At 40.4% G+C, this 26,166-nt stretch overlaps 3 protein-coding genes across 4 annotated transcripts in view; all 3 read right to left on the bottom strand.

Moving 5' to 3' along the window:
• Positions 1-235: 235 nt before the first annotated feature.
• LOC306708268 (H-2 class I histocompatibility antigen, Q10 alpha chain-like) lies at positions 236-8,456 on the bottom strand. The gene is made up of 10 exons (XM_079176063.1): positions 8,265-8,456; positions 6,029-6,298; positions 5,387-5,692; positions 4,963-5,247; positions 4,269-4,379; positions 3,832-3,864; positions 3,231-3,263; positions 2,960-2,980; positions 2,733-2,780; positions 236-2,479 (listed from the first exon to the last, which is right to left on the bottom strand). The coding sequence occupies exons 1-10, from the start codon at positions 8,317-8,319 to the stop codon at positions 2,421-2,423; spliced, it is 1,221 nt and encodes a 406-aa protein (XP_079032189.1). The 5' UTR covers positions 8,320-8,456; the 3' UTR covers positions 236-2,420.
• Positions 8,457-16,489: 8,033 nt separating this feature from the next.
• On the bottom strand, positions 16,490-21,156 carry LOC306708489 (LIM/homeobox protein Awh-like; the record flags this gene model as incomplete). Its single annotated transcript, XM_079176331.1, has 6 exons — positions 16,490-16,876; positions 17,704-17,936; positions 18,586-18,724; positions 19,535-19,643; positions 19,740-19,942; positions 20,983-21,156. 6 exons carry the CDS (start codon positions 21,154-21,156, stop codon positions 16,490-16,492), a joined length of 1,245 nt encoding a protein of 414 aa, XP_079032457.1.
• A 3,150-nt stretch (positions 21,157-24,306) lies between these two features.
• LOC306708572 (tenascin-like) overlaps positions 24,307-26,166 on the bottom strand; it is a 33,673-nt gene continuing 31,813 nt past the window's right edge. For both annotated transcript variants that reach the window (XM_079176430.1, XM_079176429.1), the window contains 3 exons: positions 25,856-26,011; positions 25,475-25,638; positions 24,307-25,283 (listed from right to left, as the gene is read on the bottom strand). In XM_079176430.1, the coding sequence (XP_079032556.1) occupies positions 25,185-25,283; positions 25,475-25,638; positions 25,856-26,011 (419 nt within the window). In that variant the 3' untranslated portion in view covers positions 24,307-25,184. The remainder of the gene's footprint in view (positions 25,284-25,474; positions 25,639-25,855; positions 26,012-26,166) is intronic.

Here is a 26,166-nt window from a genome sequence, read left to right on the forward strand (position 1 = left end):
CTCTTTTCTTGGAGGGCGGAGCCTCGGCCGCCTGGTTCAGAACGAGGTCCTGGAAGAAGTCGTCCCTCAAGGAGGCCCTCAGCGAGGACCCCGCGGCCCCCCACCACTGCTGGATGTGGGGCATGTAGAGGACGCTGGGAGAACACCTGAGGGAGCAGAGGATGCTCTGCGGCTCAAAGATGACGACACGCTGTTTACAGTGTCGTCTACAAATAAAGACGTCTGCAGTCGCCTCTCATCACCACCAGGTGTCACTAAAGGAAAAGCTTTATTTGTATAGCCTTTAAAAAGGTACTCAAAGACGCTACATGGTAAAAATAGAAACAATAGAAGCAAGATAAGTGCTCCGAGGATCTTAAGGTAAAGCCGCGCTAGCTTAGCACAATAAATACTGACACACTCAGAGGTCACAAACAGCTGCAAATTAAGACTTAATATTGTATATATCAATTATTTTACTGTTTGTTGTTTACATGCAGGCTGAACAGCTGCAGCAAAGTTAGATTTATGATTCTGTAAATCAACAGATTCCATTCAACAAGGATTTCATTTTATTTATTTATTTCAGAAGCAGATCATGAACACAAATGTCCTCATAGTTCAAACATGATTTAAAGAAGAACCTCACAGACAAATAACATTCATAATATCCAAAGAGTCAAAAGAAAACAATAAACCAAACAAAAGAATATCTGTAAATGGATTCTTTGTATGAGTTGGACTCATCTCAACAGCTTCAAACAACTCATTCATATAAAACCAACGAGCAGATTTCAGGATTCACTGCAGATCTGTGAAAGTAATAATTATAAACAGCAGGATAACAAAACGTAAAACCCAAAAGATGAAAACATTTGAATGCAGAATATATAATTACATTTGTTTTAAACAACATTTCATGTTTCATATTAAATATCTCCAATGATCTGTTTTAAGGTAAATGGTTTAAGGTGCATTTCTTTTGCAAAGAATATTCATCTAAAAAAATGATCAAATTCTCGTATGTTTGCAGACTATCTGCACATTCAAAGCTTTTAAAATGAATGTAAGCAACTTATGATTAATTCAACAAGCTCACATAATAGAAAGTGTGTATTTACATCAGCGAGTACTAAAGGAAGCAGGACTTACTAGACTTCTGTTCAATTTAAATAAAGAAACCAGTGTGTTTACAGATTCACTACAAATCACTGTTTCATGTGTTTCTACTGTGAAACAACCGCAAATTACATAATCCACAATAACACACATACAAACTGTATTTTGTCGTTTGACTACAGATGAATTATTGATCATCAGCAGCAAGTTTAAATTCACTGTCAGCATACGGAGACAAACTGAAACCAAATGAAGACATTTAAAGTTTACTTTGATTTGTAAATTAAACAAAAGCATTTAAAACCTCCTTAAAAATTCCACTTAAGGCTTTTTTTTTTTTCTTTTATAGCTATTTCTTAACTATTTGTTATTAAATCCATTTGTAAGCCTTTTGTGAAAGGACTCAAAGAAAACAATCGATTAGTCGGGGGGGGGGGGGGGGGGGGGCAGCCATCTTGGATGACATGGATTAAAGTGTGTCAGGTGATCGTTTTGTATGTTTGCGGCTAAAATACATTCAACAGGAACACAAGAGATTGGCAGCCTTCCCTGGCAGACTGGCTACACGTTAGCGAGCGCTCGTGAATTAGCATTGATTTTTTTGTATTGTATCACAGAACACGTATATTAATATTCGTATCGAATCGTCGTCAGAGGGAAAGATAAACATTTACACACCGAGCTCCACACGGACCGCTCGAACATTTCCTTCTTCTCTAAACCCTCCCCGAGTCAAACACACGAGACGATCCCACGGTCACAACGTCCAGATATTCATATCGATGCCCGAGCGTCGCTGTGTTTGATTAATAAGCTGTATGCATCAGTGTGTGTGTGTGTGTGTGTGTGTGATCGGGTTCCTTCTTTTATGTGTACGGCAACTTATCAGGCCGGATTTAAACTTTGCTTTTCTAACTTTGTAGGATTACATTTATTTTTAGACACAAAGAAACACGTAGAACTTTGTGTAAACGTGAAATATTTGTCGTCGTCTCCCGCAGCCATGCGGCCGAAGTAACAAACTGATTTTAAAAACTTTCTCTGGATTCTTGAATTACTTGCAGGTCAAACTTCTCTTGTCACTTTCCTGGATCTTCAACAACCTCACCACAGTTTCACTGTTTCAAATCCAGCAACAGAACTCGTACTTTAGTGCTGATTCGGTTGTTTTCTGAGCGGCAACGACATCATTTTAGCTTTTAAATGTAATTTGTTGTCGCTGCTCATTTTCAAATGGTCTCTTTTAAAGTCTGTTGCAGTAGAAGTTATGTGTTGAGTTGGTTGATTTGGTACCAGAGAGCAGAGTCGTGACGTGAGAGACTTCACCCGTCCTCCTCTCTGTTCTCCTCTCCTTTCACCTCCATCAGGACGACGCTCTCAGCTGGACGGAGGAACAGAAGAGACATTTTATTCACACGGTAGATATTATATCATCGTAGCTCGATGCAGCTTTCAGTGCAGTAATAGACGTACATTTGGTTTGAGCAGACTTTTGGTTAGTTATCGGTCGATACAACCTTGATATTTAAATTCATATAAATGACACAGCGGCCCTAAGTGAGCCCAACCGGTCCCAGTTCAGGGTTATTGGTTTCATTTGATGGTTTCAGCACATTCAACACAAAGATACTCACCAGAGCTGCTCTTGTTGCTGCTGGCAGACGGATCTGAGCTCGTTTCAGCTTCAGCAGAGGAGGAAAGACTCTTTTTAGATACGAGTTCATTAACAAACATTTGGTTTGAGCAGACGTTTGAGTTTCCTCCTTCTGATTGTAAAAATATAAACATTGGCACAGAAATACTAAACACTTTAGGAATACAATCCATAATAGAATCCTTATCAGAGAAATAAAGCACTTACTTGGGGCCCGAAGTGGTTTCGCTGTTAATAAAAACACACAAAAGTTAAAACACTCAAACACACATTTAGATATATTAGGATCATCTTTATAGACGGTCTACAGTCTTTAAATGAATTAGTTATCGGTTGATACAACCTGATACTTACATTCATATAAGTAACAGTAACACTACATTGTATTTGTATACATACATAAACATACATAACTAAATGACTCAGCCCGTGTTTTGATGATGTAAAGCTGATTTAACCTGAACACACAGATACTCACTGGACTCGTTGCTGCTGAGAGACGGATCTGAGCCTGAGAAGAAAGAAAACCAACACGAGGTCATTTAAAAAGAGCCAGTACAGCTTTTTATTTTATTCTTCCAAAATGATAAAAGAGAACTTAAATAGATATAAAAAAAACTCTGTTATCTTAATGATATAAATGAAAGTTATTCATTTTCATCTTTCATGAAGTTATGAACAGAATCAGCTTTGATTATTGACCGCTGACATAATATAAACCTGCTGCTGGCACCGTTTGTCTTTGGTCACACAATAACTCCAGCGAGCTGACAGATGGAGGCAGAAGCTGTGTCCTGAGAGGTTAAATCACTGATCTCATGAATGAGTCTCTGAAGCATGTCTGGAGCTGAAATAACAGCTTCAGATCTCCGTCATAAAGGTCTGTCCGACAGCAACGCAAAGAGGTGAAAGTACTCTAAATACAGCGTACTTTTAAACTGCTACTGATTATTTTACATCCACAGCAGAACATCACTGCTCCTTCTGAGGCAGTAAAACTCTGACGATGGAGAAGAACTTCACACAAACCACACTTCCAAACATCGCTACTGTCCCTTTAAGAGAATGAAAGTCGTTACCTCTGTTTTTGTTGAGTAGACGGCTGAGAAGTCCTGCAAATAAACACAACGTATGAACACACAGTGTGTAACTGAACATGGATGACCTTTAAACACGGCTGCTTTAGACGATGAGGGAAAGTAGAGAAAAACTAAATAAATTAAACAATCTTATGGATTTAGATCAAAAATGATGTGAATTTGAATGATGTTGTAGAAGACAAAGTGAATTCTCGTGTTGTGTACTGCTATTTAATGTGACCTCTGAACACCTCGAGACGTCTATAAAGTAATAACAGACCTTTGTACCTGATAATGAATTCATGCACCACATCTCAACTCAACCAGCAGCTACTTTGTGCTTGATGTGAATACACAATACTGAATACTGCATCACATATTAATGGTTAAAAAACACTGCTGTCCTGTTGTTGACAATAGTTCGTTATTGCACCTACCTTTTTTATACAAGACGATCAGAATCACACCGACCAAGACCAAGATCAAGATCAAGATCCCGGCCACTACTCCAATGACAGCTCCTCCGGTCTCTGGAGGAAGCTTGTGATCTAAAACACAGAAAACATTCAGTTCACTTTCAACAACATTTCTATTTCCGTTGGGTTCAGTTTAATCGTCTTTCTCGTAGACCTGCGTGTCATCTTCTGTTAGCTTGTGTAGTAGCACGAGCCGAAAAGTATTAAACCAACAGAGAAAGGTTTGATACAACAAAAGGTAACGGTGGAATTCATTTGGATCAAAATAGACTTTTGATCGAGTTTAAAGGTTGTTGGTGGTTTTTAACTGTATTTATATATATTATTATTTTCTTTTGTCGTCGGACATCTGGATCAGAATTTATCCGAACAACAAGCTAAGCTAACGTTAGCATCAGCTCGGCTCCTCCAGGACGTCCTGCGTCCTTGGAAAAGCTGCTTTTATTCAGTGTTTTAATCAGACTTCTGAGGTACAAAACCTCCTGAACCACGAACACCGAAGGATTCCTAGCGACAGCAATGAAGACAACAACTCCCATGATGCCACGCTGCTCCACCACTTCACCAAACTACGACTGTAAAGTCATCATTTGAGGAGTATATATACTGCCCAAAGAAACACGTGAGAAACAACAAATAAGAAAAGGTTTCTGACCCCATTCCTTCTCCACATGCACCCCGGTGGCCCGGTGGATCACTTCACAGGTGTATTTGGACTCGTCACTCTTCAGAATCTCCACGCTGTCTCTTCTCTGGAAGGTGTCGTCTCCGTTCGGCCGACTGCCCGTAGAGCGCAGTCCGTCCTCCGGAGCCAGGATACGGTTGTTCCTCTTGATCCGCAGCACGATGTCTTTTGGGTAGTAACCCGTGGCGAGGCACGTCAGAATGATGTTCGCCTCAACGATGGTGTTCTTCGTGAAGAGAAACACCTCTGGAGGAGCTGGACGGAGAAAAACCAGGAAGTGAGTCATCATTTTTAATAATGACACCAGTATGATTTAAAAAAATTCAATTAAAGCTACTTATATTACCGCCAGTAGTAATAAAGAACAAAAACACAGATTTTCATTCATACGTACAGTCTGTATTTGCTTCTTTCAGCTGCTGATCGTGATACGTTACGAACTTCCCCATCCAGTCGATGCACTCGTTCTCCAGGTATCCTTTGGTGTATTCTTTCAGCACCTGGACGTCGTCCCACTTCCTCTTGGTCTGCTGCGCCGCGAAGACCGGGGCGACCCAGACGCCATTGCTGTCGTCGAAGGACAGGAAGTCGTTGCCGTCATAGCTGTACATGTCGACGCCGCGGGTGAACGTGATCTTACCGTCGGGCTGCATGGCGCCTTCACAGCCGTGCCGCCACTGGAGCACGTGGTTGGCAGATTCTAGAGAGAGAGAGAGAGAGAGAGAGAGAGAGAGAGAGAGAGAGAGAGAGAGAGAGAGAGAGAGAGAGAGAGAGAGAGAGAGAGAGAGAGAGAGAGAGAGAGAGAGAGAGAGAGAGAGAGAGAGAGAGAGAGAGAGAGAGAGAGAGAGAGAGAGACCAGTTCATTACTTCCATGAAGACTAAAACTATTTTTTGTGTTACAAGTTTTGTGAAAGTGTGTGTTTAAATATGCAAATGAGGCATTATGTGATGGTAACTTTTGGCTCAGGTTGGCAGTAATGCTTCTATGACAGCGGTTCGAGTCGATGACTCAGCGGTCTGTACTGAAGGTTCTTACCCGACCCGTTCATGCGTTTCATCAGGATGTTGATGTTGACCTTGAACCACTGCTGCTTGCTCTGACGGGACTGCGTTCCTTTCTCCCAGTAGTCTTTCTCGAGTTTCTCCTTCATCCACGGCTGTTTGGGAACCTTCTCCTGGTGGTCGCTGTCGAAGTAGTCGATCATCTTGTTGTCCAGCAGCCCCATGGCCGTGAACTCGTGGAGGCCCGGCAGTCCCACGGGCTTCTGGGAGAACGCCGTGTAGATGTAAGTGAGGGAGTGTTTCTCTGCACAGGAAGAGATATTTATTACACAAAGGTGGATGAGCTGACAACAGATAATCCACATTTAAATATATATATTCACAGATATTTACATAATCTCCAGGACAGTTTCCTACTATTACACAACATGTTGTTACGCACCAGTCACCAGGTCAAACTCGTAGACTAGAACTTGTTTTGTGCTCGTTCCATGAAAACATTTTAGAAAATAAAAGCATGAGATAAATGATAAATGTGTATAATCCATCGGGCTTAATCATCCCGATGTTTATCCAGAAAGGTTTGCTGCGCTTCTCCTCGCACAGCGTTACCGACACCTGCGCAAACGTTACATCAATAGAGCGGCCTGATCGGGATCAGTGTGCCAAGTATCTTCTAGAGATCCGTTGAGCGGTTTTCCCGAAAATCCCCCAAAACGGAGCAGAATTCCTCCGTTCACTAGAACGGGGTTTCGGCGAAAAGCGTAACTTTGGGCCCATATTGAGGAGCCGTACCTTCACGTAGAAAAATTATTTGAAGTTTAAAACGTTGACAACACGCTGCACTTTATTGAGCCAAATGGACATTTTGATAGCGAGCACAGCTTTCATGAAGTCGCATTAAGTTTCAGGAACATTTTGGGTCCGTTTCAGATTTTATAATGGGTGTGTGTTGCACGGCTCGTTAAGAGCTAGAGTGATTATTATTATCATTATTATTATCATTATTATTATTATCATTACAGCTCATATGCAGCTGGGTAAAGATGCGTTTTGTATTTACTCGTCTGTTTGGAATCGGGTGATAATTCGATGTGGTTCAGATAGACTCTGTTTATATTGAATTATCAGAAAACATATACTGTGATGTATTCTGTTATGGAGATATGACACTACTTCTAAAGACATTCAGCTTATGATCACATTAAAGGATGTTTGCTGTTTTATCTTAATGAACTGAAGTTGTAGTTTCTATGTCGTCGGTCACACGTTAACAGATACTGTAGTGAAACAGGTTATTAAAACACACGTCCTGCGGTGTACACAGAGATAAAGTATGTACTGTGTGTACAAACATTATGAATATCTGTATCCGTGTCAGCAACAAGCTCCAGATGTGAGGAAAGTAAACTTTAACAGTCGTGCTTTGTTTATGAGCTCGTGAACTATGTCGTCTGTCCACTTCAGGGACGCAGGAAAAAGGTGGAGATTATGGAACCGAGCCAACATATTTACAAAGAGCAATGAACCCGAAAACACGTCTGACAAGCTGCTGTTGTCTCAGAATATGATCATAACTTCCACCGATTAACTCATCGACAGATGTGGAATAAAAAGTGAATATTAACGTCTCTTATCGTTATAACACCAGAGAGAGACCAGCTGACTGCTGTCTTCACTGCATCTGAACTTTATCCAGTTTATTTGTGTGTTAATGTCACTTAATGAAAACAACAATAATAATAACTACTTGTAAACAATCTGAAAGTCGAGTAATTGTTCAGTAAATAACACTCAGGACACTGTGATCTCTTTCTTTCTTATGAGAAATACATTCAATATTTTAAATATATTAAATATTTTAAATACATTACTTCAACAAAAACTTTTTTTTCTTGGGTTTTCGAAAGTTAGATTTGTCCATATTTTATGATTTAATAAAGACATTTATAAACTGATACATTGTTGAGTGAACGTTATATTAAAACACATAAACGTGTAGAGCTCGCGCTTCAGACCGGACGCCATGTTTAACACGCAGTCTCAATAACTCCCGATGACAGAAGTAGTGAAGACACATTCACTGTGTTTCACCGGAAGAGGTGCACGTGCACATCACTAAACACTCAACATCCATTTCAATAAATTGGATGTTATTATATATCTTATATTGGATATAAGAGACAGAAAAACGGATTTTCAAAGACTTCTTTTTTTTTACTTTCGTTTTCAACGCGAGTCACATAAAGGAGTGAGAGACGTGAACTCACCGCCGTTCACCGTCAGTGTTGTGCCCAAGAGGACGAGGAGTGAGACCAGAGACATGTTGTCTTCTCGGCGGACGGCTCTGTTGTCTGAAGTTCTGGTTCTGTCCGACGGTAGCACCGTGTCTTCTCTCGGGTTCAGCCCGCAGCTCGAGCTCCTTCTCTCGACTTCCTGCTTCTGTCCGAGTGTGTCTACAATGGTGCATTCAGGGGCGACTCGTACATAACAGGATGTGTGTGTCGCGATATAGTTCACATCCGACTTTTAATGACTCGTACTTAAAAAGTATGAAAAGCTACTTAAGTTATGATGAGAATAATGTTAGAACACCTTTATTAATGCTGGGTGGAATTAAACTAACAGATATAAAATATATCTTAAATATTTGCACTATTGTTTAGTTAATTTTAATTGTATTCTATTTCATTGTATATATTGTGTGTTTTTATATATTTTATATTTTTGCATATTTTTCATTTAATATTTTTATACAAACTGTAAAAACTGCAATATAAATAAAGTCCCCGTGTTTTTATTTATGTAAAAACATAAAAAATACATAATACCATGAAATGAAAGTAAAGAGGCAGAATATATATTTCTTGCTGAATTAAAAGCACTTATTTAATTTGGCTATTCTTAGTTTTGACTGATGTGTCATTTAGACCAATGCGACAGATTTACGAGCATCAGTGAACGCACCACGTCTGCAGCTTCCTTGTTTGTGGTTTGTTTTTGTTCTGTAACTGAGACCAGCTTCAGTTTATTAAAGAAACTAAGCTAACGATACAGTATTATATCTTAAAGACAAACACCATAAACACATGAAAACTAATGTAAACTATTGTTATAAATAACGCCATATGTTTGTCCTCACATATTCTCTGAATTACATTAACATTTGATTAATATTACATTTACAATATAATACATTATTTTTTAATTAATTAAATAATTATTTGTATAATAATTTACTGTTATAGCCATTATGATTGATGGATGATACATCATTTTATTTATTGCGGATACTAATATAATTGGCAGTAGTGGAAATAAACAAACACTACTTTACAGTTTTGAGTTACTTTACTTGAGTCTTTACATTTTATGTTCATTCTTCTATTTCACTGCATCTCAGAGGGAAATGTTGTGCTTTTTGCTTCATTACATTTATTTAAAGCGTTATATTTAAAGCGTTATAGTTACTTTAAATTTAAGAGTTTATAAAGAAAGCATGTGACGCATCTGTCACCACATTAACGACACAAACACAAATATTCTGGTTGTTTGTAGATTCACGGGTTTTTAAAAAGGACAAAACTTATTTTTAAATAAAAAAGGAGGAAAATAAACTCCCCGCAGACGTCAGAGAGCGACGGGTGCGCGTGCACTGTGTTGTGCTGCGAAAATCATCCAATCAGATAATTCAGAACAGGTTGCTAGGCAGATTACATTACAGCAGTTTGTCAGACGGCACAGGAAGGACCATTTTACCAATGAAGTACATTTACTCAGGTACAATACACAGGTTTAGTATTTTACTTGACTATTTATATTTTATGATACTTTATACTTATACTCCACTACATGTTGGAAGACAGTATTGTACTTTTTTACTTCTTTTATTACGTTGTATAGCTTTAGTTACTACTTACTTTGCTGAGCCAGATTACATTATTTAAAAATACTAATCAACTGATCAATGATCATGTGTTATTATGGATTAATCTACCCAGAAGTATAAAATACAATCATTTAAGTAATCTCCACTTTGAGCAGCTGTAACATGAAAGCGATGAACACATTACAGTGTGGAGGGTTTAGTGACATCTAGTGGCGAGGTTTCACATTACAACTTCAACATTTATTGTATTTAGTTCCCGCACTGATGTCTTTGTTCCCTGAACATAACCGTGACTGCTACACGGTAACAAATGACACGAATAGCCTAAAATAGCAACAATATAAAATATAAAATATTGTTTTATTTTTACTATATATATATATATTTTTTTTTTCAATGCAAAAAATATTTGTAAATGAACTAAAGCCGTCAGATAAATATAGAGTAAAAGTTACGACGTGTTATGTATAAGTACCTCATCATGAGCACATGCACCACTAGTCTGAACTCGGTATTTATTTCCAACAAAGTAACTCAGAGAATACTTCCAATATATCTATTCATCTTTATTTATGTATATATCTTATTACAGACGTCAGACCTTGGATTCGACAGAAGTACTTTGACATTCACGTTAACTTTTGCTGCCGTGTCGTCAAACACAGAAGAAGAAAAACACAGCGAGGAAGATTTCACATCGCAGTGTTCAATCCCGTTTACTGCATTCTAATGTGATGCTTTTTGTTATAGTATAGTTTAGTTTTGTTCTTCTTAATATTTCCTCTAACTTAAGTGCAACCTTTTTATTCTTCAAGGCAGTGATCCACTGGGCAACTGAATCAGACGTGTCGTCGTTGCCAAGAAAATTGCCGAGTGTATCACCGCCCTCATATTTGGAAGAGAAGCCCATTTACTGAATCATCTCCTCTTTCCTCCCCCGTTAAAAACCCCTCCCTCATCAGTCTGTTCCCCCTCCTCCTTTAATCCATCCATCCCCTGTCGGTCCATCTTTTCCTCCCAAAGCGGAAACCGGTGCCTCCTTTCTCCCGGCTGATGGCCTGGAGGCCTCCGGCGATGGAGGTCAGAGCCTCGTTCCTCTTCCCTCCGTTCTCCCCTTCTCCTCCCTCCTGATAGTTCATGCTCTCCAGAGAGAGACCCACGGGGAAGGGCGACAGCGGCTGAACCACCAGGTCTCCTCTCTGGGCTCTCAGCAGGGCCTTTTCCTCCCAGGACCCGCCCTCCTCCTCCTCCTCTTCCTCCTCCTCCTCCTCTTCCTCCTCCTCCTCCTCCTCCTCCTCCCCAGGCCTCAGCATCCAGTCGTCATCCAGAGCATCCTGGAGGTGCAGCAGGGCGGAGTCCAGCTGGGCTCGGTCCGCCGGTGGCAGCAGGGCGGTGGGTGATCGGGGGTACGACGTGACGGTCCGGGGGACGAGGCAGAGGAGGGCGAGGGAGAGGAGGGTGAGCTTAGCGGCACCGAGACGGAAAGAAAGTCTCATCTGGAAACAAAGAGTTATTTTGATTATTTTGCTAATTAATTCACACACAGCGCAGATAAAGAACCCGACGGCAACGCGACCAGATTTTGGTGATCTGATTTCCTGTTTGTAGTCCGAGTAGTGTTGACCAATCACGTTCGAGCATTCTTTGGTAGAATGCAAGTAAACGGTCTGTTTACCGGCATTCAACACAACTGCAGTCTGGTATGAATGTCAGGATTGAGTACATAAAGTATCTATCTATCCATCCATCCATCCATCCATCCATCCATCCATCCATCCATCCATCTATCTATCTATCTATCTATCTATCTATCTATCTATCTATCTATCTATCTATCTATCTATCCATCTATCTATCTATCTATCTATCCATCTATCTATCTATCCATCTATCTATCTATCTATCTATCCATCATGCCAAACATCAAGCGCTATAGTCCAAGAAGAGCACGTCATTTAAATTGTGCACACATCATTAAAATAACAATATTAATGACTGAACAAAGGGTACAAAACTCAACATGGAGAAGAGAGAAAGTCAGCGAGGACAAACATCAACTCATCACCTCCATTAAAACCAGTTAAAGATGTTATTGACCAGCAGGAGGAACGAGTCCATCATGTGTTCATGTTGTGAAGATTTTAACCCAAAATGCAATCTGGGAACCAAGCGGCTGTCGTCTGAGGATGATTTAGGTTTTAACTTGGTTTAAATATCGGCTCGTAAACTGAAATGTCTCACATCTCAATGAGCGAAACGGACTGAAAACAACGAGCAGCGCACGGAAGAGGAAGTCTGATATTCGAGAGATATCTTATGAAAAAGTTACTCCTCATTTATTGTGCGTTTACCTACAAAATTCTAGCAACACGTCTCAATTTATACTTGTTACATGAATACAGTCCTTTCAAAATAAACCTCTGTGTTCACAGGAAACTAATAAGTTAAGTTCAGGCAACAAAACTACTTAGTTTGGTTTGAGAAAAAGATCATGAAATACTGAGTTAGGTTACATATTTTGAATTAAACTGAAAAACTTTCACTGAAATCAGTTTTTTTTTAGCTAACAGAAGCCAAGTTTTAAAACCAAAAGTAATGAAATATGCAAAAGAGAACTCCAATGTAAAATAAACGTTTAAAAGCACTTTTAAAAGCTTTTACTGTTTTAGTTTTTACAATTCAAAGTGCGAGAATTTGAGTACCTTTCAAAGCGCTAAACAAAAATAATAATAATGTATTAATATTAATATTCATTATTATTGTTATTGATAACAACAATAACAATAATACTAAGAATGAACACGTAAATACGTAAGTCTTGCAGCAGCGTTTTTAACAAATTAAAAGCTAAACGTTTTGGTTGTGTAAAACACAAATATTCTGCAAGAAACATTTTGTCAAAAGTGTAAAATAAAGACATAAAAACTGAAAAGAAGCCTGGAGAATAAAGTGACTTACATCTGTTAACACCAACGAAGAAGAAGAGGGTAGAAAGTCACATTTCTTACCTTGTGTCGAGCTCTAACTTGTTGTATCTGATCTCACGTTCGTCGCCTCTAAACCTTTTTAAAACCCGCCCTCCTTCCTCTGGTCACAAGGCTGCCGTTCCCTCATTGGTTGCCGTCTCCTCATTGGTCACAAGGCTGCCGTCTCCTCATTGGTCACAAGGTTGCCGTCTCCTCATTGGTCACAAGGTTGCCGTCTCCTCATTGGTCACAAGGTTGCCGTCTCCTCATTGGTCACAAGGCTGCCGTCTCCTCATTGATCACAAGGTTGCCGTCTCCTCATTGGTCACAAGGTTGCCGTCTCCTCATTGGTCACAAGGTTGCCGTCTCCTCATTGGTCACAAGGCTGCCGTCTCCTCATTGGTCACAAGGCTGCCGTCTCCTCATTGGTTGCTGTCTCCTCATTGGTCACAAGGCTGCCGTCTCCTCATTGGTTGCCGTCTCCTCATTGGTCACAAGGCTGCCGTCTCCTCATTGGTCACAAGGCTGCCGTCTCCTCATTGGTTGCCGTCTCCTCATTGGTCACAAGGCTGCCGTCTCCTCATTGGTCGCTCGCCGCTCATGACGCACGTCGGCCGTATAACCTTCATTCTTTCAGCTGAGAAACGCTGTGGGGTCAGTAGGGTCCACTTCATCGACGGGGGTCCAGAGTGTCGTCGTAATTAACCGGCGCTTGATTGGGGAGCCAATTCACAAAAGAAGGAAGCAGCCAATTCATTAAGAAGACGAGGGCGGCTTCTTCTGTCGCCCGTGAAGGTCGTCTCCCTGTGAAAACACAAACACACCTGAAAGAATGTGATTCAGACCGTCAGGCCTTCATTACCTCAAAGCCCAGCGACGCTTTTCACCGATTACTTTGTCACTAATTATATGACAAAACGATTTCTAACTAACAAAGTTCAGTGTTGGGAGAAAGTATTTAAATCGTTTACTTAAGAGGAAGTAGCAATAAAAGTATTCCATGACAAGTAAAAGTACTGCATTCATGATGTCACAGAACTTTTAGCAACAAAAAGCACTCAAGTCGTGACATTTCAGGCAAAAACTTTATTTTTCATTGTCAAGTTTGGTCTATTTTTCTTCCATAACTCGTCTTCTTTCAGACCAGTGGAAAGAAAACATTTATTTTACTATTTGTTTATTTGTGTCTGTAGATTTCTCCTAAATTCAGCAAAAGTTACCATTACATAATGCCTTATTTGCATATTTAAACACACACTTTCAGAAAACTTGTAATACAAAAAATAATTGTCTTAATGTCAGTGATGAACTGGTGAAGTTTCATGATGATATCTATGAGTTAGTTTTTTTACCTTATTCACCTGCAAGTATCAAAAGTATTGCATTTATTTTTATTATTGAGTATAACTGGATTATTATTATTGATGTATTGATATGAACTTTAATGTTGTCACGTAAACGTCTGGTAATTTAATCTGTAACAATGGATCATATTTAATAAACTGATGTTTGTTCATGAAATCTTAATTTGAAAAGCAAAAAAGCTACAAAATAAAAGTAGTGAAGTAAAATGTAACATAAAATGGAAAGTACATGCACCTCAAAATTGTAAAGTACTTAGTTACACTCCATCAGTCCACAAACTCATTATATTTAAAGGAAAACTAGTTAATCACTTTACTTATTACTCTTATTTTGGTAGTTTCGAAGTACGAGCAGTAAGATGATCAGAAACGTAGTAAGTAATGTAGTAAACTGTAGTTTCAGAGTGATTTTACTGTCTGGTTTCCTGTTTTCTCTCTGTAATTTAAATAATAATTCATTAATCCGTTGATTACTTTGTGTTAAAGCAGCCCTGTGGAGTTTCTCACCACTAGGGGCGCCACCGAGCAACGTTTTCACAAACTGATTGCAGACTTCGTTACTTTGAAGCAATTTGCATTAAAAAGTTCCATATAAATCACACTTTATCATAAAAATTGACTTTATCCTGTTTGATGTATATTATAATATAATTCAAAATTGGCCATAGATTCTATGGTATAACGCTACAGTATTAAAATGATTATCTCAAGCTGCAAAACGACTTAAATGATGTACTTTTATGTACTTTTAATTACGTATAATTTTCTAAATATATATATATATATAATATAAAATATCTTTAACATTGGCTTTGTAAAATGTTTTATGAGGGAGGAAACACATTTGTTAAGAAATCAAAGATCCATAAAATGCATTTCGGAGGGAAACACTGAACGTAAACTTAGTTTGTTTACAAGAAAACACAACAGGGAATCTTTAACTTTGATATAAAACGTTGTAAGAATATTACAATATCTTGTGAAGTTCAAAATAAATGTTCTGATCAACAAAAAATCTGTTTTCAAACAAAAAAAGGTTACAAATTTTCTCTGCTGAGATGCTGGAAATGTTTTTAGAAATGACTTCAGTGATTAACTGATTATCTAAATAGCGGCACATCAATCAATCAATCAATGAATTAACCAGCTAATCGTTACTTGTTAAGGTTGAGCCACAGCTTGTGGAGCACAAAGAGAAAACTCGGAGGAAGAAAAAGTGTGAAACCTTTTGATGGTTTATTCACAGAAACAAACAGGAAGCAGAAGAGAATCTTAAATCGTCAGATTTTAAATATTTAAATAGATGAACAAAGTGTTTGTTGGTGGAAAAATGTATGAACATACAAAACAAGTTGTACACAATACAAGTTGTACACAATTTTAGAAATAATAAGTTCATTCTGGACTTTTGGAAAACAGTTTGGAAAAAAAGCATTTTTCAAGGTCCACATACCATTTTCCTGAGCTTTCAGATACAGCTCATGGACTTCTTCAGGGTCATCATGTGACCATGACAGTGATGGAGAAGAAGTATTCAGCTCCTTTGCTGATGTAAAAGTACTAATACCACATTGTGAAAATACTCCACTACCAGTAAAAATCCTGCATTTAAAAACCGTTCTTAGGTAAAAGTGTGTAATCAGCTGAATGTACTTAAAGTACTTAAAGTAAAAGTATTGATTGATCAGTTAAATGTTTTACTTTTATATCTGATGTTTCTGGATTAATATCAAGTACGGCTCCTTTAAAAGTGTTGTATTATTATATGTTTTTATGTTGTAGTTTGTCAATGTGGAGCCAATCTTGTATACTTTGCATAGTACTAGGTAGATTAGTACTATAGTACTGCATCATATTATATTATATAGTATTTCATCTTTAATTGGAAAAAATAGTAACTTGTACTGTCAAAGAAGCATAACGCAGAAAAAAATTAAACTATATCCCTCTGGAATGTGAAGTAAAGTAAAAGTCAAATTTAGCAATTTAATGAATATAATTCGTTATATTCCACCACTGGCAGCAGCCATTCAACTCTTTCTACGATATAGTTTTCATTTTTAGTGGCGGAGTCCGCCATGTCACAGGAAACAATGCAGCATATATTGATTGATATATCGGTGTTATCAGAGCTGGATTAAGTGACTGCTGAAGAAGAAAAAAACAAAACGTTTCCTGCTGATTTCCTGTTGTTTCACATTAAACATTTCAACTACAATCTTTCACTATTCTCTTACTTTGAAAATCTGTGGAGGTTGTGTATACGGACCTCTGGACTAGCAGTAATGTGGTCTAAACGCACTATGAGGATCGTCGTCTCCTCCTCCTGCCTCCTGAAAGTCCTCGTAGGCCTCCAGGGAGGACATGCACCCCGGTGCACTCTGGGAATCGTAGTCCGGGAAGAAGGCGGGGTTTTGCAGCCGAAGCTCCAGGCCGACGGCCGGACTCCCCAGCGGCTCGCCGAGCGGCGCGGTGAGCAGAGAGAGCTGCAGCTGGTCGATGGTGCTGGAGGAGGAGGAGGAGGAGGAAAAGGCCTGTGATTGGTCCGCTGGGGAGTCGGTCGCCATGGTTACACCTCCAGAGGGAGCGGAAGGCGAGTTGACCTGAGACTCGTCCGTGGTGACGGAGCGCCTCAGTTTGGCTCGAGCGTTTTGAAACCACACCTGAGGGAGAGAGAGTGTGTGTGTGTGTGTGTGTGTGTGTGTGTGTGTGTGTGTGAGAGTGTGTGTGTGTGTGTGTGTGCGTGTGTGAGAGTGTGTGTGTTTTAATGTGTGTGTTGACAGGTAAAAAATATGTTAGTGAAAGAAGAACTAATGAGGTACAACACGTCTGTAAATGCCACAGTTTTCTCACAATGTAGATTTGATATATTATATGTATATGTATATGTACATATATATATATATATATATATATATATATATATATATATATATATATATATACATATAAGATATACAAGATATTGTCCCACTTTGGACTTTGATGGCAGCACAACGATTTCCCTCAGGATAAATAAAGTTTAATTTTATCTTATTCTAGTAATCTCTACAACTTCTGTAAAATAAGACTAAACAGGTCGTCTAAAGGGGAGAACACCTGTGTTAACCAGGCGGCAACCTCCGGTTCAGCCGAGTGAAGCCAAAGCTTCATGTGTTAAAGCTGCATTCTCTCTAGTGTCCACCAGGGGGCGACTCCTCTGGTTGTATAGAAGTCTATGAGAAAATGACTCTACTTCTCTCTTGATTTATTACCTCAGTAAACATTGTAAACATGAGTTTATGGTCTCAATCTCTAGTTTCAAGTCTTCTTCAATACAGCATGATGTTCATTTAGTAAATGATGGTCCATTTAGAGTCACACAGACCATAAAGCAGGGGATGCTTTAGGGGCGGGGCTACACAGTGATTGACAGGTCTCTACGGCGTCTCTACGTCACTCCTCCTCAGTCCAGATATGGTGATCCTACGACATTCTAAGTGTTTCGTACCTGCAGGACTCTCTTGGGGAGGCCGGTCTTGTGTGAGAGGCAGTTCCAGTCTTTGCCGTCTGGGTTGTGCTTCTGGGCGAAATACGACTCCAGCGCTCTGAGCTGCTCGCTGCGGAAACACGTCCTGATTCGCTTCGTCCGCCTGCGGGTCCGTCCGCCCGCCGCCCTGTCGTCCAATCGTGACTCAGGACTGCTGCCAGACTCCTCCCCTTCACCCGAGACCTGATTTTGAGCTGTTTTACGCACAGAGTTTTGTTTGATAGATTAGAGAATATGAAACAGATCTTATTGTTTTTCAGCCTCTTTGTACAGTTTGATGTTTCCTGCTGTCTGAACCAGACGGCCAAAACAACCCTTTAAAATAATAATATGTAATATATCATATGACAGAGGTGTGTTTTCAGCATGTTGCCACACATTTCTCAGCCACTTCTCGCTTGTTTAATCTAAATTTTCACCAACAAATTATTCTTATGTTCATGTCTGACTTAATGTCAGAGTGAACGTCTGATGAGGAAAGGGACAAAAAAAAAGAGATCTCAGAATTTTATCATCACCTTTGAATCATTTATGCATTTATTGTATTTATTTTAATGCATATATATTATTTGATGAATTTATTCATACATTTATTTATTTATTATTTTTAGCATTTTTTCTTTAATGTATTCCGTTATTATTTTTTTAACAGATTTATTTATTTATTTTTATTTATGTATTTATTTGTTTATTGATAAAAAAAAAATGTACGTCCATACAAAGTTTTCTGGTGAATTATGCCCTCACACACACACACACACACACACACACACACACACTCTCACACACACACACTCACACACACACTCTCACACACACACACTCACACACACACACACACACACTCACCGTTGGGCATTAGATCATGTAGATCACGTGGAAGCGGGACGCTCCCGTCCTCGCCGTGGTAATGGGACTGACAGTAGAGGTTCTGGCCCTGAATGCAGTAAAGGTTCCCAGGAGTCAACGTCACATCACACTCCTGAGATAAAGAGAAATAAGATGGAACTTTAGTTAAACAGAGGGAAATTGTTGCAGTACAAAGTAGGAATGTCCATAATATTGCACATTATGTTCAGTCATTCCTTTTATTAAAGTTACTTTTATTAAAGTTACTACGAGGAACTTTCATTTCATGTAGTGTTGGTTCTGTCGCCCCCTGTGGTCTAAAGTGGTAGTGTCTCTGAGCGCCAGACTTTAGAAAACCTCTCATGTTACTGCAGCAGGTCTGACAGTCGGACCCTCTCAGTCCTGGTTCTGGTTCTCCCGTGCCTCCCTTCCCTCCAGTGGGTCCAGCAATACGTCCTGGGTCTCCAGCAGCATGGTGTCGGTGTCGACTCCCAGAGAGGAGAAGCTCTGCTCCTGGAGGAGGAGGAGGAGGAGGAGGAGGAGGAGGAGGAGGAGGAGGAGATGCTGCTGCCGGGAGCAGAGCTCTTCTCCTCCCTCCGGAGCTCTGCAGAGGCTGCAGATGAAGCCGGATCTGGGTCTGTCCACGGTGGACCGGTCTCTGCTGGAGTCTGAGCTGAAGGAGGTTCTGGTGAACCTGCATGAGTTCATCTGGTTTCACCAGAATCCGACCCGGTGGCTCCGATGACGAGCATCAAGAATAACTCTATAGAAACAGACCATCTTCTCTCTGATGGTCTCTCTACTGATGGAGGTCTGATAGAGGACCAGGACTACACTGAGACTGGTTCAGGACCAGATAAAAGTTCCTCACTTTCACTTTAATAACAACTATTCAAAATGTGTCTTTATGTTCCTTTAAATGTTTCTTATGAAACTAAACTACCTGGCAGGAGAAGCAGTGAGGATGGAAGGTCAGCTCCCCGGACCTCATGACCAAAGCGGAGGCTGGGATTGGCTGGAAGCAGCGAACGCACTGACCAACTCCAAACATCCTGATCAGGGGGAGGAGCAAAGAAAAAAAGCAACGTCAGCAGATATCACCGGACGCTGCTGAGGACGCTTCAAGAGCAGGAAGTGTTCCCGCTGACCTGCAGTAGTCCTGCTGGCAGTAGATGTCGCCGTCCCTCCAGTACAGCGACGGGTGCGTCTGCAGCTCGCAGTGACACTGGCTGCAGCGGAGGCAGGGGGCGTGCCACACGCTGCCCGCGGCCAATAGGAAGAAGCGGTCGCACACCTGCTCGCCGCAGCCGGCGCACGTCATTGGCTCCTGGACGGACACGGCTGTCGGAGTCTGGGACAAGATTGATGATTTATTTTATCGGTGGATAAAACACTGGAGCGGAGTCTTTAACCAATAAAGATCAAGACGTCCCGGCGCATTACACCAGAAGTTAAAACAAAAACTGTGTTTATTTTAGGAATGTTTACTGGTCATTTGTTTCACCTTCTCACTCTCAGTGAGAGAAATGAAGCAAAGAGGAGACGTATTTCACTGTTAAAGGGGGAAACAAAACAGGATTAAATGTAAAATCACAGATTATACTTTTACTTCAGTGAGGTTTTGAATGCAGGACTTTTACTTGCATTGAAGTATTTTCAGAGTGTGGTATTCAGTACTTTTACTACATTAAAGGAGCTGAACATTTGTTTCCACCACTTTCATGGTCACATGGCGACCCTGATGAAGTCCATGAGTTGTAGCTTAAAGCTCAGGAAAAAGAGAGTATGTGGACCTTCAAAGATGTTTCAAGAATTAACTTAATATTAACTTGTTTCACCAACAACAAACACTTTGTTCATCTATTAAAATCAGAAGTGTCTGATATAAGATTCTTCTGCTTCCTGTTGGATGAAGTTCTCTCTTGTGAATAAAACATTAAAGGGTTTTGTAACTTTAAGCTGAAACCAGGGCCGGTGTTCTTTGAGATCCTTGCTTCTCACAGGACAGAGACAAACATACGACGATGTGATAGAATGTGATGCTTTACTGCAGATTAAACCAGCGATCAGGATATAAAGGAGTTAACGTGCAACAAGCCCTCTGAACAGTTATGACGACATAAATAAAGTTGAATTTCTTTGATAATTTGATGTTGAGGAATATTAAATACAGGCTCCACGTGTTTAATATATTTAACTCTTTACTCTTTGACAGCCTCTCAGAGCAGTAATATGAATCCAGAAACATCAGATTTAATAATCAAACACTGGAAAGGAACATTTTACTGCTCAATCAATACTTTTACTTGAACTACTTTAAGTATATTTAGCTGATAATACTTATACTTTTACTAGTGGAGTATTTTCACATTGTGTTAATAGTACTTTTACTTCCTCCATCACCGTCACGCTCACATCGTCTGCAGCAGCACCGTCCTCCGGCCCCTCCGGCTCCTCCGGCTCCGCCCCCTCCGCCTCGTCACCACGGTCACCACGGTCACCACGGTCACCGAGGTCACCGCCGTACAGCAGGTCCTCCAGGACTCGGTCGTCTGGTGACATCATGATTGTCCTGAGAAGGTTGATAATCAGTCCACTTGATAATCACAGGGAGCTAAAAACAGACTCACTCAATGTCGCTGTAACGAACAACGACAACACCGGCAACACCGGCGTCCTCTCTGCCTGTGAGTTTAATTAATGATGCTTTAAAGTCACATAAATGATGCTTTAGTCACATAAATGATGCTTTAGTCACATAAATGATACTTTAGTCACATACAGCGTGTTTAAAAACTACACATGTTCACAACAAACCAGAGTCCTTCATACAATTTGACTTTCAAGGTTTCTCACATTTGGTAAAATCGAAATGAAACACGTAACATTATGAAGTGTTCTGTCTCTCTTATTAAATCATTTCTTACATTTTTATTCTTGTATTTCAAACCTGCCTCATACATATACATATATATATATATATATATATATATAGTTCATTACATAGGGTAGGTTATTTTACCTAATATTATAAAAAGAGTGTTCTGTTTCCTTTAACTCTAAATAAAACACAGATTTTCTATATTATTCATTAATTTTTAATAATGTCGACGGCAAAATTAGTTTTAGCCACTGTCAAAGAAAAAACTTTTCTTTTAATAAAACCAAAAAGGACTTAAATAGATAATTTTTGATAACTTTTCAAAGGTTTTTGTTAGTTTACTTAAAAAAGACAAGTTTGTAATAAAGAATAACAATTATAACAACAGTACAAATAAGAATATCAAAGATACAAATTCATGAATCATAAATATGATTAATATACTGTGAAATTATTCAGTACATACACATTTCAATGTAGATTATATACCAGCTGAGATGTTAAGTAAGTCAATAAAGAGTGAAGCCGTCTCTCTGAGGACAGGAGGAACCTCTGACCTGGTTTCTGGTTGAGGCTCCTGGTTGGTTTCCACTGAGCGCGCTCCGTACGACACCTGAAGATCTCACCTGCGGCTCTCCTCAACGTCTCCTTTATTGTCTTGATCGCTGGCAGATTTGTCGACCTCCCGCTCCTCCGGGTGTCTCCTGAACCTCCTGTCTTGTGGTTTCAGGATCAGTTTCCAGTCTTCCCTGGAAAGCGCTGACCTGAGATCTGCCTCCACCCTCGTCCCTCGACCAATCACAGTCAGCTGAGCACCTGGGCCTCCCGCCTGGCAGGCCCGTCCCAGGTGACATCCCAGCTCACACCTATAAACAAGAGAGCAGGTAAAGACTGATGTGATTGGCCGCCCGGTGAGCAGATGGGTGGGGTGGGGAGGCTGCACCGCGGGGACCAATTAAATAAAACAAAAGGGTGTTCAGAAGGACGTCTGGGATCTGCACTCGAGCATGAAAAGACAACGGCAGGAACTCCACTTTCCCCTCCATCACCTGCTGCGTCTGGACCAAACTGGTTTCCTCCTCCTGTTTAACACCGTTCACAGATACATCACATTAAATCTAAAATAGGTTCAATTAAAGTACCGAATAAAACAAATCGTCCTCATTATTCACAAAGTAACCCACTGAAGTGGGTCAAACAGCATTAATGTAACAAATCAATAACACAGAGCAGCGATGTGTTCTGAGAATTAAAAACACTTTAACTACATCAATGTGATTTAAAGGGAACTCAAAGAACATGAATGTTTATTTGATAGTTTAATTGGGGACGAATGTTTGGTGGGAGAACAGATGAGAGAACAGAGTAGAGAACAGTTGGGAGAACATGTGAGAGAACAGAGTAGAGAACAGATGAGAGAACATGGGAGAGAACAGGCGAGAGAACAGGTGAGAGAACATGTGAGAGAACATGTGAGAGAACAGAGGAGAGAACAGGTGAGAGAACATGGGAGAGAACAGGCGAGAGAACAGGTGAGAGAACATGTGAGAGAACAGTTGGGAGAACATGTGAGAGAACATGTGAGAGAACAGGCGAGAGAACAGGTGAGAGAACATGTGAGAGAACATGTGAGAGAACATGTGAGAGAACAGAGGAGAGAACAGGTGAGAGAACATGTGAGAGAACAGTTGGGAGAACATGTGAGAGAACATGTGAGAGAACATGTGAGAGAACAGAGGAGAGAACAGGTGAGAGAACATGTGAGAGAACAGTTGGGAGAACATGTGAGAGAACATGTGAGAGAACATGTGAGAGAACAGGCGAGAGAACAGGTGAGAGAACATGTGAGAGAACATGTGAGAGAACATGTGAGAGAACAGTTGGGAGAACAGAGGAGAGAACATGTGAGAGAACAGTTGGGAGAACATGTGAGAGAACATGTGAGAGAACATGTGAGAGAACAGGCGAGAGAACAGGTGAGAGAACATGTGAGAGAACATGTGAGAGAACAGTTGGGAGAACAGAGGAGAGAACATGTGAGAGAACAGTTGGGAGAACAGGTGAGAGAACAGAGGAGAGAACAGAGGAGAGAACATATATATATAAAGAACATAACTTGTATAGCTAAAACAGCTTAAGCTAGCAGCTAGCTCTATTTAGCTTCAAGATAAGCTAAACAACCGAAGTGTGTTCGTGTATGAGGGGCTGTTATAAGACGGTAATAAGCGGACATCTTGTTCAGCCCACTCTCTCTCTTTATCTCTGTTCCCCCTTCGACCTGAGGCTTTACCTCTACGGCAACCCTGAAGGGACATATCATCTCCAATACAAAACGATAAACACGAGGCGGGCTGTTACATCTATTTTGATGCTCAGACTTCTGTATGTTTGACTGTGAGTAAACCTTCTTCTTCCACCACTGCTGAAGTGACTGAATATTTATATATTTATATATATTTAAAAATCATAAATGTCCTCAGTACTTTTCTCCCTCAGCATGTTCTGAGTATTTTATCCTCTGATGCCAACAAAAGCAATTATGCAGCTTTGATTTTCAAACATTTTATTAAAAATAACAATAAAACATGGAGAGATTTGCAGAGTAAACACAGAAGGACGAACTAAACTCTCCATCACTCACCTGCTTGTTTCCAGGGTTGAACCCACAGACAATATATATAAGAATGTGTATCAGAAATACCTCACAGCAGGTTGAAGCACACACAAACCCAGATGCTCGTGTTTGTTATGTCAGGTGGTCTTGATCAGAAATAGACATTTTTTGGAGAAATTCAAACTCAAAACAATCGTTCATTTAATTTAGACCAGCAACAGATGATAGAACGGTTCTTTATTTTACTGCATGTTTAAGTCTTTGGCAACTGGCTGGTATTTATTTACATCAAAAGACGTTTTGGTCCATCAAACCTGAAGACAAACATGGTTAAAGTGCTGCAAACATCGGCTACATTTACTCCGTTAAAAGTGAGCCTGCATTATTACAGAAGAAGAAGAAGAAGAAGAAGATGTCTGTTGGTGTTGGTTGACGGGTAGAAAATACAAAACCGCTCAACCGCGTGGAATCAGCTGTTATAGTGACGTCTTTCCTACAATAACAACTATTCTAACATATAAGTATTATTCAGACAATAAACGTATTATGTACACTTGAAATAGTTTTGGCCCCAAAAGAAGAATTGATTCAAACCATTTAGTCGATGTGAATACTGAGTTAGTCTCTCTTTGTTCAGCTGAAACAGTGATGCTAAACCTTCCTCATCTATTGGAACATTTGAAGAAGAGCTTTGCTAGAGCAACACGTTGCCTGTTAATTCTAGTTCCAGGCTGCTTTTCTTACTCAACTGCTGCTGTCCACGTACAAAACTAAATATTATACATTAGAAAAGTGAACTTTCTGCAAGCTAAAAGCACACAGTCACGCTTTGGTGGCAGCTTTTGGTGTGTGTGTGTGTGTGTGTGTGTTTTGTAATTTGGGTTAACTGGCCCTTTAAATATAGAGACGGTGGGAGCAGCCCTGCTTTAAAAAGAAGATACAAACTGTACAATAACATACAGATAACTGACCTCTATACACATTAAAAAATACGTCTTCATCTCCTCCCCTCTGTGTGTGTGTGTGAGTGTGTTTGCACATGTGTGTGTACACACTGCTGTCCATCACGCGTCATGTTTTTAGTTCAGTTCGTCGTCCTCATCCTCTGGTCGGAGGACTGAAGGCTGCTGGTCTCATCTTCATCTCAGTGAACGGGATGGAAAACTCTTTTCCTTTCCAGGCGGTCCAGATCACACCCTGACACACACACACACACACACACACACACACACACACACACACACACACACACACACAGTAAATGAGAGCATATTCTCATGAAACAGTTCATTTGATATCTTACGAAAAAGTGTTCTCCTCATTTTTCATTCGTCTTCCTACAAACGTCCGCGTGTCAACGTCTACTGTAAAAGTTCTCGTCTCTTCACCTGGTGACGGATGGCGGTGCCGTAGACGCCGTTGAGGTTCGCCTCGTGGCAGTTCTTGTACCACCAGCCTCCGCGGTACGACATGGCGCAGCGGGTGATGAAGGCCGACAGGTCGCGGTCTTTGGTGGAGAAGACCCGCTGGCTGTGGTAGCTGAGAGAGTCACCTGAGACCGTGAAGGGCAGAGGAGACACCGGGAGTAAAGTCACTGGTTTCCTTCAGGAGATGTTGCAAGAAACCGTTTTGAGATTAAATACCAATAGAGAGGTGAAGCCCCGCCCCTTCTGGCGTCTCCAATGGGACACATTCTTTTCCCGAATTCCGCTCCCATGGTGGGAAGGGGCGGGGCTTCTCTCTCATTACCTGAGCACGTTTCCTCTCACCTGCGGTGCCGCTGTACCCGCCCACGACCAGCTTGTAGTTCCTCTTCACCAGCTCAAACGTGGAGTATTTGGCGAACACCGCCTCGTCTTTGGCCCGCAGGTCGACGCGCAGAGTCATCCGGGTCATCGCCGTCAGGTTGTAGAGGTTCTCCAGACCTGAAGATAGAACTGTCTCAGATAAACACGACTTCCTGCTTGTGTTTACTTCTGGTTTCATGTTGTTGTTGTTGTTTCTGAACTGACTTTTTAAGGTTTCTGGAATAAAAACTGGATTCCAAATTTCCTGCCACTTAAACGTCGATATTTTGAGC

Source organism: Pholis gunnellus (genome assembly GCF_910591455.1).
Source record: "Pholis gunnellus genome assembly, chromosome: 16".
Taxonomy (NCBI): domain Eukaryota; kingdom Metazoa; phylum Chordata; class Actinopteri; order Perciformes; family Pholidae; genus Pholis; species Pholis gunnellus.

Bases quoted from the DNA above. Each gene is read 5' to 3' on its own strand.
- LOC306708268 (XM_079176063.1), bottom strand. From the start codon at position 8,319: ATGTCTCTGGTCTCACTCCTCGTCCTCTTGGGCACAACACTGACGGTG. The intron at 4,380-4,962 runs GTCAGAAACCTT...TCTGTGTTTTAG, and splicing joins GCATGTGGAGAAGGAATGGG to ATCACAAGCTTCCTCCAGAG. The intron at 2,480-2,732 runs GTGAGTATCTTT...TCCTCCGTCCAG, and splicing joins CAGCAACAAGAGCAGCTCTG to CTGAGAGCGTCGTCCTGATG.